Genomic DNA, 13,206 nt, shown 5'->3' on the forward strand with positions numbered 1-13,206 from the left:
TTGAAAGAAATGCCAACCCTGTAAAGCAAGCTCTCTCTTGCCGTCCCTTGCGAGAGCACATTCACAACAGAAGAGAAACATTTTCCTCCACAGCAGCTCTTGACTCTGCATCTCTCTTCTGCGTCTAGACATAAATGAGCCATTTGCTAATTGTTTAACAGTGATTAAGGAAGTAAACGTTCTGGAGAGGGGGGTGGGAGCAGAAGGGTGTCTGACTGCTTGTTTTCCAATTACCAACATCCAGGCTCATGGGGGAGAACAGAGTTGGCTCTCAGGGCCTCCCAGTTCCATTCGGGGAGCCTTCTCCTCAAGGTCAGGCCAAGGACCAGTGGCTTCTGGTGGGGACATGAGCAGTCCTAGCACTGACATCTGAGCTTTGGTCAGATGGGTCCAGACTGAGGGGACTCCACGAAGCCCTATGAAAAGAGGCCTGTCTACCAGAAACAGGACGTGGAGCAGTGGGGCCCTCCTCCCTTCTGAGCCGCCAGGGACCTCAGAGCCACTACATTTTCCCAAACAGCTCTCCCCTCCAGAGGGAGGAAAGCTGAGCTTGCCCACTTGAAGCCCAGGCTGCCGGACTGTGGTCAGCAGTGGCTGTGCCCCTCTGCACACAGGCAAAATTAAAAGTTGGCAGGCAGGACCCCAATAAGCTCTCATCTTTCCACATGGATGCCAGGAGAGGAAGCAAAGGGGTTCACAGATGACGGGTTCCAAGCTGGCCCAGGCTGACTCCACGAAGCTGTTGGCAAGAGGATTTCCAAGTCTCATCAGGACTAGGATGGTGAAGAAGGCCTTCTGCCGAGCTCAGAGCTGAAACGACTCCCTTGTGTCTGAAATTCACATGGTCACCGAGACCAGCTCTGACTCCCTGAATGCCTCCGTCGACTGTTTTCTGCCCATCTCTGCAACCATTATACACTTCCGGGCCTCACTCATACCAGCAGTCTCCTCATGGCTACCCTGCCTCCAGTCCTGCCCCCAACCATGTCTACTTAGTAGCCAGTGCAAGTGAATTCAAAACCAGAAACCCTTAATAGGATCCCCAGTGCTGTTAGGGCAAAGTCCAGCCCCCTCACATGGCCTTCAAAGTCCCTACAGAAATGGCCCCTTATTACTTTTCCAGCCTCATTTCTGCAGCTAGTTAACTCCCTGTCCCCAGATCACATGTGACCAGCCATACCAATGGTCACAAGCTCCTTCGAGGGGACATGCTGTCCTTCATCTAACTCTTCAACCCCCTCTCCCCTCGGATGGATGTGCTGTGCTCCACGCCACTTTGGCTCTGGTTGATTCCTCCCAGCCTTAAGATCTCCACGGAATCATCACTTCCTCTACCAAAACCATTCACACCTCCCAACTGGTGGTGGTAGCCCTGCTTTGTGTCCTGCAGCACTCAATGCCCTTCATCTGAACATCTGTTCTGATAAAAGGAGATTGCTTTTCAATTTGCCTACCTTTAAGTCCCATGAAAAGTGAGGCTTTGTCTGCTTTGCCCTTTGTCATAGCCACAGCAAGTAGGACAACGCACGATGCACGGTAAGGAAGGAAATAAAAATTTACGGAGTTTCTGGACTGGTTCAGTTTTTCTGGCCAGGATAACAGGACATCAAGGGTAGTAAGATGACTAGGGCGATCCTCACTGCCTCAAACCCAAGTCAAGGGGGAGGGTCTACATCATACTTTCAAAGCAGCTGCAGGGTTGGCCTTCAATTGGCCTATCCCCACCGGTGATATTTTATTCCTTCTCTTTTATGGATACAGAATATGAATAAACATTTATTGCCATGCAACACCTTATATCCTTTCAGCTCAAGACTTGGTGCATTTTTGTCCACTTTACCTTTGGTCACAAAACTCTGAGTGGGTTGCTGATGCCGGGTCACTAGGAGCTCTGCCAAGACAGGGGCTTCTAAGCACTTCCCTCAAGTTCTAGGATCCTGACACTGTTCTGGGTATAGAAGCAGGAGAGTTTGTGTGATACCACCTGAAGACAACTACCCAGCATCCAGAACAGAGCTGATATACAGGCTCCTTCTTCCTCCTGCTCCTGACAGTGTGCCCCACAGACTTCAGATCCATCCCAAAGAGAGCAAACGCCTCCCCCTGGAGGACTGCGATCATTTCTTATGGGGTGGGGGTTTCCCTGATGATGATGGGGACAAGGGCTACAAGATGTTTTGCCAACACTCATTTTTTGTGAATTTGACTTACGATATCAAATCCCTCCTATTAATCATGTTCAGGGTCTCATCAGTTCTTGTTTCCTGAACCCAATGACTCCCCCCCCCCCCCCGCAAAAGGTGGCAACTCTGAGGGATGGAGTTCATGAATAGTTAACTCATTCACTCTTATTAACTGACCATCTACTTATGGTCCCCCAACAGCTTTGTCTATAGGACTAAAATGTCCTCTTAAACCTCCATGAAAAGGTGGTCATGTATTTGGGGGCAATTATTAAAACACTTCTAGTAGTAAACCACCCGACTGAAATATCCCCTTGGAAGGATGCCTCATTGAATGGGTTTTAAAAGTATCCGTGGGCTCAGAGATCTAGAACAGTCAACACACAGTTACTGACTGACTACCACGTGATCCATTTCTTTAGGGAAAAGATGTCACCTCTCTAGAAGTTCATATAAGGTAGAAAAGTAGGAGACTAATGTCAAAGACTAATACCTACACCATTTTCCACGCCAATGTTACCCCTCCCTGACTCCCTTTTTTTAACTTCAAATAGAAGTGGGTGATTGTAGGGGGCAACTAGGAGGCTCGGGTGGTTAAGCACCTGATTCTTGGTTGCGGCTCAGGTCATGAGCTCACGGTTTGTGGGTTCGAACCCCACGTCAGGCTCTACACTAACAGTGTGGAGCCTGCTTGGGATTCTCTCTCTTCCTCTCTCTCTCTGCCCCTCTCCTGCTCATACTCTCTCTCACTCTCAAAATAAATAAATAAACTTAAATTTATAAAAAGAAGTGGGTGATTATAGATATCAAGGCAGGAAACCTTGGGTATCAAACTCTGCCACTGTCCCTGGCTCTGTGGGCCTCAGTATACCGCATATGGAGAATGGGGAAAAGGATACTACAGTTTCTAATAAGAATGCTTTAGGTCTCTTTGTTTGCTTTAGGAATAGATAGCTGAGCAGGTCTGGGAAACTGAGGGCTGTGTTTAAGCTGGGGCTGCAATTCCAGGACACTGGACCAAGAGCAGGCTGAGGCCGTGAAAGCTTTGAGGGCCCAGCAGCATCCGGAAGTCACTCTTTTTTTGAAGAATCAGGAGTCATTGCAAAGGACTCTTCCAAATCCCGTCCTGCCTCTTAGACAAGCGATTTATCAGTATCGGTGGGTAGGCAACCTTCTACAACAAAAGGCAACTTTCCTGCCCGGACTGCAGGGGGGCCGAGACCAGCAAGCATTTCCAGAGACATTCCCGGGGCAACTGACAGCACTTCAAGCCACGGCTGACAGGTTACTACTGCTCCTTGTAGCTCGGGGGTCATGGGGAGCTGGCATTTGAAGCTCCTTTTGCGAATGAGAGGCAGAGGTGAGCTGGCAGGTTTTTGCTGGAGTTTGATGTGCAATATGCCACTTGCCCCAACAGCCCCGATCCTCCACTGACATTTCGTGGCCCGTCTCCAATCTCAGGCTTGAGGATCAGACAGTTTATTCCAGAGCTGGAGGGAATCATTTGAGCCACACTAACTAGATCTTCACAAAGACAGAATCATTTTCAGGAGCCTCTGACTCTCTGCCAGAGCCCTGGGCTGGGTGTTTAGCTAAGCACTTTGGCCCAGGGTGGGGACAGCTTATTTTTCTTAATCACTAAGCTCTCTGAAATCCAACCCCTCAAATCCCAGATGGGTTACAAAGACCAGGTTCTTGCTATTCCTTCTTAGCCAGAGTCCTTGGAGGCTCCCCTCCTGCCCATGACACTCAATGAGCACCCGGTATGCACTGCGTTCTGTCCCTGGTGAAGGTGGTGACAGGCACCGCTTCTGAGTCTAGAGCCTGACATTCTTAAGGCAGACATGGAGAAGAAGGCGGTTATAGTAACCAGCGTCCCCCAAGCCTGGCCTTGCTGGACCATCGGCTCACCTTCCAGCTTTGCCTACAGGTCTCCTCTTGGACTGCTCTCTCACCCTCCCGCCCCCTCTCCCCTCACTGTGACAGTCACACAGGCATCTTTTTCTTCTTTAAGAAGAAATCGTTTTAAGAGGGCGAGACGCACAACAGGCCTTCATTACAGAATCATCCCTACCTCACTGTCATGCAGAAATGGACTTTGGAGGCAAGGCAAAAGCAGACTGGAGGTAAAAAGATGTAGTAGGAGATGCCTATAAAAACCGAAGTCTTCACTACCTAGTGTGGTCCAATGACCACCAGCATGGACGTCTCTTGGGAAGTTGTTAGAAATGCAGATCTCAGGCCCCGCACAAGACTTCCTATATCACAACCAGCTCCAGACAACCCTTCACATACTGAGAAGCTGGGCTTTGGGTGGAAGACAGTCCTGGCCTGATCTGCCTTTGGGGAGTGGGAGATAGGACTGATTCATCAGTGCCCCCCCCTCAACACCCCACCAAAATCCACAACTGCAGACATGTGCAGGGTGCCAGAAGCAAGCCCTGTGACTACAAACTATCTCAAACTGATTCCATCAGAGGTCAGGGGCAGTAGGGGAAGGGGCAAGGGTAGGTATGCTGAGCCAAGTGGGCTCTTTAACCAGGATGTACTGACTGTGACCCTGGGCAGAAAAGCTCTAATTCCCAGGGCAGGTCTGAGGTGGAGGATGTAAGGATTCTTGACTCTGGCTGTGAAGATGGGTGAACTTTTTGAATTCCCACAGTAAGTTTCCCGAGCATCTGGCACAGAGTGTGGCACATAAAAAGGGCCCAAATGATACTTGTTGAAAGAACAAACAAGCCGTCAAATAGTAAGGATGATATCGAGGTCCTAAAGCAGATTACATGGACCTGCATATAAGCAAGACCTACCTTCTGGCTTCCTGTTTAGCTATGCATATTCCCTTTAGTTAGAAAAATGTGAGAATCTAAAAGAATAAAACTCTTGCTTTCAGCGAACAAAAAATATATGGTCTGTGCAAAGAGAATCCGCAGGAACGCACGGCATTGCCTCGCAATAACCCAAATCAGCTTCTGGGGACAGTAGGCAGTGAGGGCCCTCCCAGGCCTGGGGGGATCTCCACAGGGTAGATGGTGAGGGGATCACAGGAACAGAAGCTGTCAGCTGTGTGTGCAGAGGGCGAGGGACCGAGAGGGATCTAGCAGAAAGGCCCAAGCTCAAGAACTGTAGGCGGTGTGGCCACAAGTGCCCAAGGTGTGGATGACAGCCACTCTCTTTAGACCCAGAATCCATCCCCAAGTGAGCCTCATACAGACAACAGGAGGAGAGAGAAAAGGGCTGGATCTCCAGCTGCAGGAGATGCGCAGACACGAGCTACAGCAAACTCCAGAGACACCCATCGGCTGAGCTCTATGACTCACATCTTTGGAACAGCTTGCTACCTCACCTTCTCCAGGAAGCCTGCCTAGACTGACTTCAGGATCACAGGCCATTCTCACAATGATCCTTTCCCCATAGTTCTTGATCACTCCAGTTACATGGGAGGTAGGTAACATTTTTATCTGGTCTCTTTGGCTCGAGAGTTTATTCACGTGGCAGCTTCTTGAGGGCAAGGCCCAAAGCCCAACAAAACTAGGGATTCACAGGCCCTACTTTTGGCACAGAGACTTGTCAGAACAGGCAGGCGTGGGATATTCTGGATGACAGAAAAGACAACAGAGATGACTGACCTTGGAAGTGTAGGTGTGGCCATCGGAGCCGCAGACCATGGCTGACTGTGCCGCGGGGCAGGGCTTGCACTTCACCAGATTCGAAGGTCCAACCCAGTGTTTGTGGGCCACATTTCCCTTCTTTTGCCTAAGGATGGAAAAAGAGGGGATAAATTCACTGAAGATCCGGCTCCCATGGGTCTCACCCGCAAGGAACCTGGACAAAGGCCAACCGAATAAACGAAAGCGGTGGTCAAACAGCCCGGCGCAACCCGGAGGCCTTTGCTGGTGTTCCTGTTTGAACCAACGTGCTGACAAGGGCAAGAGATTCTGTTCCAAAAGCCCAGGTTCAACCCACCAGACATACCAAGGACAACAATGTGGCCATTAAAAATAATGGAAAACATGACTTGGTTACATGAAAAGACATTCACAACACATTGAAAGAAACAAAGAGGGAGTGGCCCCATTAGCTCACTGAGACCCCAGTACAGCGTGTGGCACATCATGGATGACCCAGAAACAGCACCCCAGAGCTTCACAGTCCTCCGGGGCTGATGGAGAGCCTTCCCAGCTGGCTAACACACAGACAAGTCAGAGAGCAGTTTAGATAGAAACACATCTCCAAACGCAAGCAAATGACTTTATCGCAGCAGTGGAAAACGATCTCTGGATACATTTTGAAGCAATTCTGGTCCAGCTTCCAATTTGCCATTCTATAGAGGCTCTGATGTGATGTCACTTTCAACTGCTAAAATAATCAGAATTCTACTCTTCCATTCTGGCTCTGGTTTCCTCCATCCTAACCTGTGTCATAATGATAAATGGTGCTATTAGGATGGCTTATGTCCACGGAAGGAACCCCATCCCTGAATCATAAACCACTGAAAGAAAGGCCTGCAGTGATTGCCTCCTTTTCCCCCATGGTCTCTACTGTCCTAGCAAACTGTTGGGAGTAACTCTCATGCCTACGTGGCGAGTTCTAGGGGGAGGATAAGTGACTGTGGAGGGACCATCCATCAGGTGATTATGGTGTCCTTCAAGTGCTTTGCCTTTGGAAGTCTTGCCTGGAGGCTAACATTTGGGCCCTGGAGTCAGAAAACATAAGTGCAAATCTCAGCTCTGCCACTAGCTCACTGTGTGATCTTGGCAGGACATTTAACCCTGGAACTGTAAGTCTGTCTCAGTTTCCTCATCTATACAATGGAGGAAAATAGAATCTACTTCAAGCCGGTGCTATGAAGATTAAATGAGGTGATGTACATACTCAGTATAACGCCTAAAAAAACACAAAGCAAGAAAAAAGGCAGCTGTCACTATAATTCTTATTTGCCCCAATAACAGATGGGCGTGTAGAGGATGAAATTACCAATGCCTTGGAAATGTGACTTCATTCTAAGGCCCTAGGGTTGGAACGTCATTTAATCCCCTGGGAGAACTCATGGGGCCACAGAAGAAAATCTTTTCAATCAGGCATGGAATAAATCTCCAGCTCATTATGAATTTGGGTTTGGGGTGTGAGGTAATCCACACTCTTCCGAACGAAGGAAAGTGACCTAGGAAAAGCACCCACCAACTTGGTTCTTATTCAATCTCAGACCTTCCCTAGCAATTTGGGGGAGGCTGTAAAAGGAGGAAGGTCTGTTTGAGAAATTACCTTTGAGGTTGGCCAGGTACCCGCAGCCAAACCCTTGAGGCCATCAGGGATCCCAGGCTGGATGGGCCACAAGGCTGGGCCTGTCTGACCAATAAACTGACGAAGGAGGTCCTATAGGGATGCTATAAGATCACCTAGTCCAGTTTACTCATGTTACTAATGATGGGAAGTGAAGTCCAAGTTGGGTAAGAGCCTTGCCCAAAGTCGGGAAGATAACTGGTGGCCAGGCCTATGATGATGTTCGTACAGCTGCACAGTGGCCAAGGATGAATCTTTTCTTCAGCCCATGCCAGTCAGGCCTAGATTACGAACTTGAAATTTCTTTGGGGGCACCTATGTGTTTGTCACTTGTGGTCCTCTCTCCAATGCCTCCCTGCTTCTGTAGCAGGCACCTACCTTGTCCTTGCCTCTCTGTCTGGAAAAAAAAAATTGCATTTCTAATTCACATGGACATGATTACCTATTACCCTTTGCCAAACATACTTTACTCATTCAAGGTTTTTTCTGGACTTGAGAGAAAGGGATGATGGCTGATGGGACTCCACGTAGCGGACAAGCAGGCTGTCAGCACGGGGTTAACGTGAGAGCCCATGAGTCCTTCAGCAGAACACCACACATTTATCATCATTCACACAGCAGACTGTCTGACACTGATGAAGAATCAACAAATATACGCAGCAGTTCTGGCATCTGGCAGGCCCTCTCCTGGGCTGGTCCCCAGTGTGCATGCCCACCGCTGAAACAATTCTTGTGATGAGTTCCCAGAAAGGGGCTATAAAATCCAAAGAGCGGGCAGCTTTGCTGGAGCAGACATCACCACGTGCGATGATGCCACATTGGAAAGGAGCTGAGCCAAAGGGAGAGGAGGGAGAAGTAAATGCGGAGCTGAGCCAATGGCTTTGAGAAAAAGATGGAATCATGTACTATCAGTTAATGACAGCTCATGCCTGGTGGACCTGAACTTCACCATTAAACCAAGTTCACTGTGGGGACACAAAGAGATAGGGCTGGCTTGTGCTTACCAGCAGGCCTGGTGCAGCACGAGTGCTCCATATATGCCTGTGGGGTGAGGGGGTGGGTCTCTATGTGCCAACCAATGCCATGGTTTCTCAGAAGTGAATCACAAAATAGCAGACTGTCAGAAACACAAAACACCTTAAAACTAATCTAGCCTAAGAACTCTAATTTATAAATGAGGAATTAGACACAGACGGGCAATGACTTGGCCAGTGTGACACAGAAATAGAGCAAGGCTACCTCACATACACTTGTTGGAACAAGGCTATCCTGGAAATGACTAAATACGGCTCTGGGACCATTTAAATTCTTATTTTGGCATCTTTAGTTTCATCACTAGGCTCAGTTTTATAAATAAAGCTTCTCTGAAACATTGTCCCTGGCTCTACACCTGCAAAGGAGCAAGCTGAACACACCCAACGTCTGGTGGTCATCGAGGTACCATGTTTGACCTCTCCGAGGATGCCTCAGGGACTAGAGCCCAACCCGACCTAAATTTTCACAGTTCCAATGAAACAAGAATACCTGTTATATCAGAGCAAACTCGGATGTTCTTTACCTCCCTGGGACTCCAGTGGAAATGGCACCCAAACCTCTGGTCTGCATCCAGAGACCATATTATATGAAGTTATGGGCAAGTATATGTGAACCCATGGAGGCATAACTTCCCTGGCTGTTGTGTATATTTCAACCCCCACAATTCAGTAAAGACCCTAAAAATTAACCAACCCAGCTAATGCAGGGGACCAACTCTTCTGACTTTAACACATTTTACTTCTTGAGTCAAAGAATGAAATCCTACGAAGTGTCTTGAAGGCATTGCTATACCCAGTGTCATAGACATTTATTACCTGGGGTGACACAAGCAATTTAATCTGGAAAGCAGGTCCTACCAGCCTTTCAAATGGCCATGAAGCCCTAACTCCATCCTGGCGTAGCTGGTGCTAGGGACAGCCACACTTCCTACCCTACTGACAGCACCACAAAGAAAATCCCAACCTACAAGCACTCTATGAAGGAGAGAAGACAGACAACTGGAAGGTCACAGGCATTTCTTATTTTCTTGGGCTTAACTATTTCTTCTTAATCTTTTTTTAAGATTACCAAAACTCCCAGCATTTATGTTTCTGAAGCAGAGTGATTCTTAAGTACAAATCTGATGATGTGACCCCTATACTTAGAACCTCTATCTTTGCCCCACCTCCTAGAGCACAGTCTGATTTCCTAGTTTTTGGTATTAAACTGACTGAGCCTACCTTTACAGGGTCAATATCTGCTTTTCTCCCCTCTCCAATACATACACACCCCCCTACACACGCACGTACACATGGACCACTACCACCAAGTATTTTTGTTCCAGCCCCCCTCTACTGTTTCCCAGAGCCCACCAAGGATCTTCGTGTCCCTGGACCAGCATGTGGGCTTCTTCTCAGTCTGACACGTCTTCTTTACAAACCCACACTTCTCCCCTCCATCCTCTCTGCTTCCATAAGGCTTTCTTCAAGGCCCCACCCAATACTCCCCTCCCCCAGGAAGTCTTGTAGGGCTCCTCCACAGGCAGCCAGGCTGCACGCCCATGACACCATGGTCCTATGAACACGTCTGCTCAGGCTCCCGACTAGTCTCTAAGGGAGAACATTGCTTCAACTTAACCAAATTATTATAGTTATTCTGACAGAATATGGGGTATGCTCAGGCTAAAAGCCTTGGAGCCCATCCTGGACATCTCCCTTTTCTGCCCTCACCACTTTCCCCCATCATTCAGTCCTACTGATCCAACAGCAGCCAGCCATAAGAGCCTCTTACAGGTTTCTTTCATGTGCCATGCAAATTCAAGTCTAAATGCCTGGGCAAATGCTTTTTGCCTGCATGGCACATGTCTGCCCCTCGTTCAATGTTCAAATCAACTACCTTTCATGAAGTATCTCCTGATCCTGTGAGTTCTACCTCAAGCAAAATCAACCATGACATCATCTGTTCCAACATTACACCTTGTTCAGATGCAACTGTGACATTCACTATAGCATAAGTCTCTCTTTTTGAGTCTCTCTTCCTCAATATACTATGCACTCCTCAAGGGTAGTGACTGCGTCTCATCATTTTTATGCTCCTGGGTTGGAAACATGGGCAACCCCCAACACATGACTTTTTTCAGTGAAGTAAGTGAATTTATTAATCTGGACCTTTAGAACTTTCTCCTTTAATATCTGGACATTATTATCACTAATGAGAACACAAACATATGATGTGGTTTTAAACAACAAGAATTCAACAGACTTAGACATCCTAAGTCAGGGGTGCCTGGGTGGCCCAGATGGCTAAGCATCCAATTCTTGATTTCAGCTCAGGTGATGATCTCACAGTTCTTTAGTTCAAGCCCCATGATGGGCTCTGTGCTATCAGTGCAGAGCCTGCTTGGGACTCTCTGTCTCCCTTTCTCTCTCTGTCTCCCACCTGCATGTGCTCTCTCTCTCTCTCTCTGTTGAAAAATAAACTTTTTAAAAAAGAAACTAGACCACTTTCTTACACCGTTCACAAAAATAAACTCAAAATGGATAACGGACCTGAATGTGAGACCGGAAACCATCAAAACCCTAGAGGAGAAAGCAGGAAAAAACCTCTCTGACCTTAGCTGCAGCAATTTCTACTTGACACATTTCCAAAGGCAAGGCAATTAAAAGCAAAAGTGAACTATTGGGACCTCATGAAGATAAAAGGCTTCTGCACTGAAAAGGAAACAATCAACAAAACTAAAAGGCAACCAACGGAATGGGGAAAGATATTTGCAAATGACATATCGGACAAAGGGCTAGTATCCAAAATCTGTAAAGAGCTCACCAAACTCCACACCCGAAAAACAAATAATCCAGTGAAGAAATGGGCAGAAGACATGAATAGACACTTCTCTAAAGAAGACATCCACATGGCCAACAGGCACATGAAAAGATGCTCAACGTCACTCCTCATCAGGGAAATACAAATCAAAACGACACTAAGATATCACCTCACGCTGGTCAGAATGGCTAAAATGAACAAATCACGAGACTATAGATGCTGGAGAGGATGTGGAGAAATGGGAACCCTCTCGCACTGTTGGTGGGAATGCAAACTGGTGCAGTTGCTCTGGAAAACAGTGTGGAGGTTCCTCGAAAAATTAAAAATAGATCTACCCTATGACCCAGCAATAGCACTGCTAGGAATTTACCCAAGGGATACAGGAGTGCTGATGCATAGGGGCACTTGTACCCCAATGTTGGTAGCAGCACTTTCAACAATAGCCAAATTAGGGAAAGAGCCTAAATGTCCGTCAACTGATGAATGGATAAAGAAATTGTGGGGGCACCTGGGTGGCTCAGTCGGTTAAGCATCCGACTTCAGCTTAGGTCATGATCTCCCAGCTTGTGAGTTCGAGCCCCGTGTCAGGCTCTGTGCTGACAGCTCAAAGCCTGGAGCCTCTTCAAATTCCATGTCTTTCTCTCTCTCTCTGTTCCTCCCCCGCTTACACTCTGTGTCTCTTAAACATTAAAAATTTTTTTTAAATAAAAAAAAAGAAATTGTGGTTTATATACACAATGGAATACTACGTGGCAATGAGAAAGAATGAAATCTGACCTTTTGTAGCAACGTGGATGGGACTGGAGAGTGTTATGCTAAGTGAAATAAGTCAGGCAAACAAAGACAGATACCATATGTTTCCATTCATATGTGGATCCTGAGAAACTTAACAGAAGACCGTGGGGGAGGGGAAGGAAAAAAAAAGGTTAGAGAGGGAGGGAGCCAAACCATGAGAGAGTCTTAAAAACTGAGAACAAACTGAGGGTTGATGGGGGGTGGGAGGGAGGGAAGGGTGGGTGATGGGTAGTGAGGAGGGCACCTTTTGGGATGAGCACTGGGTGTTGTATGGAAACCAATTTGACAATAAATTTCATATAAAAAAAAAAAAGAAACCCTAAGTCCAACTTGAAAAGCAAAAATTTCTGACGACAACTACGAAGTGGGTGGAGGGAACTCTCCTATGCATCTCAGGGCTGAAAGACCTTCTGTATTCCAGAGATCAGACCACTTCTCAGGCTGGGTAAGGATCCTTATGTAGTGCTTCCAAATTCCCAAGAGATATTAATTTTTAGGACTTAGGAGTGAATGAGAAATACGAATTCTCAGGAATCCCCAACTATTCCTGGAAGCATAAGTTTTTCTACATTCTTCACACTCTTTTATTTACATGTTTTTTAAACAAATAGGAAATGTTAAGTTTAGTACTGTTTATCAAGCAACGTAGCCTGAAGTGAAAATTCAAACAGTGGAAATCATCAGCAAGCATTATCGGGCAGTACTCAAATGATGGCAAAGCTCATGTTGATAGTCTCAATTTCAAGACTTACTTTGCTCCAAAGCTATTCTTTTGAACACCACTCAGAGGACTTCTCTCAAGTATAGTATGCAAATACATTTATTAGTATTCCTATTATTTACAAGAGCAACTCACAACCTTTCAAGAGGGCAGCAGCTACCAGCAAGACTGACCAGACTGTCACCGCTCTTGCCAACGTGTCCCTGTCCTAGTTCTTAGAAATGTCAACCTTAACCTTCAGGTCCACACACCAAGGATTTCCTGCTCTTGCTTCCCACTGGACCCTGCCACTCCTCGTGCAGATATCCCTACCCTCAGCAATCAAGATAAGTCGCACCTCCTGCCACTTCCCCACTTCGGTTGACACCAAAGAGGGCAGTGATGACATCC

The 13,206-nt window shown here is 47.2% G+C and overlaps 1 protein-coding gene across 2 annotated transcripts in view; it reads right to left on the bottom strand.

Moving 5' to 3' along the window:
• Window positions 1–13,206, bottom strand: part of SPOCK1 (SPARC (osteonectin), cwcv and kazal like domains proteoglycan 1) — a 519,342-nt gene that overhangs the window by 130,260 nt on the left and 375,876 nt on the right. For both annotated transcript variants that reach the window (XM_023255519.2, XM_023255527.2), the window contains one exon: window positions 5,813–5,939. In XM_023255519.2, coding sequence (XP_023111287.1) covers window positions 5,813–5,939 — 127 coding nt within the window. The remainder of the gene's footprint in view (window positions 1–5,812; window positions 5,940–13,206) is intronic.

Source organism: Felis catus, chromosome A1 (genome assembly GCF_018350175.1).
Source record: "Felis catus isolate Fca126 chromosome A1, F.catus_Fca126_mat1.0, whole genome shotgun sequence".
Lineage (NCBI taxonomy): Eukaryota > Metazoa > Chordata > Mammalia > Carnivora > Felidae > Felis > Felis catus.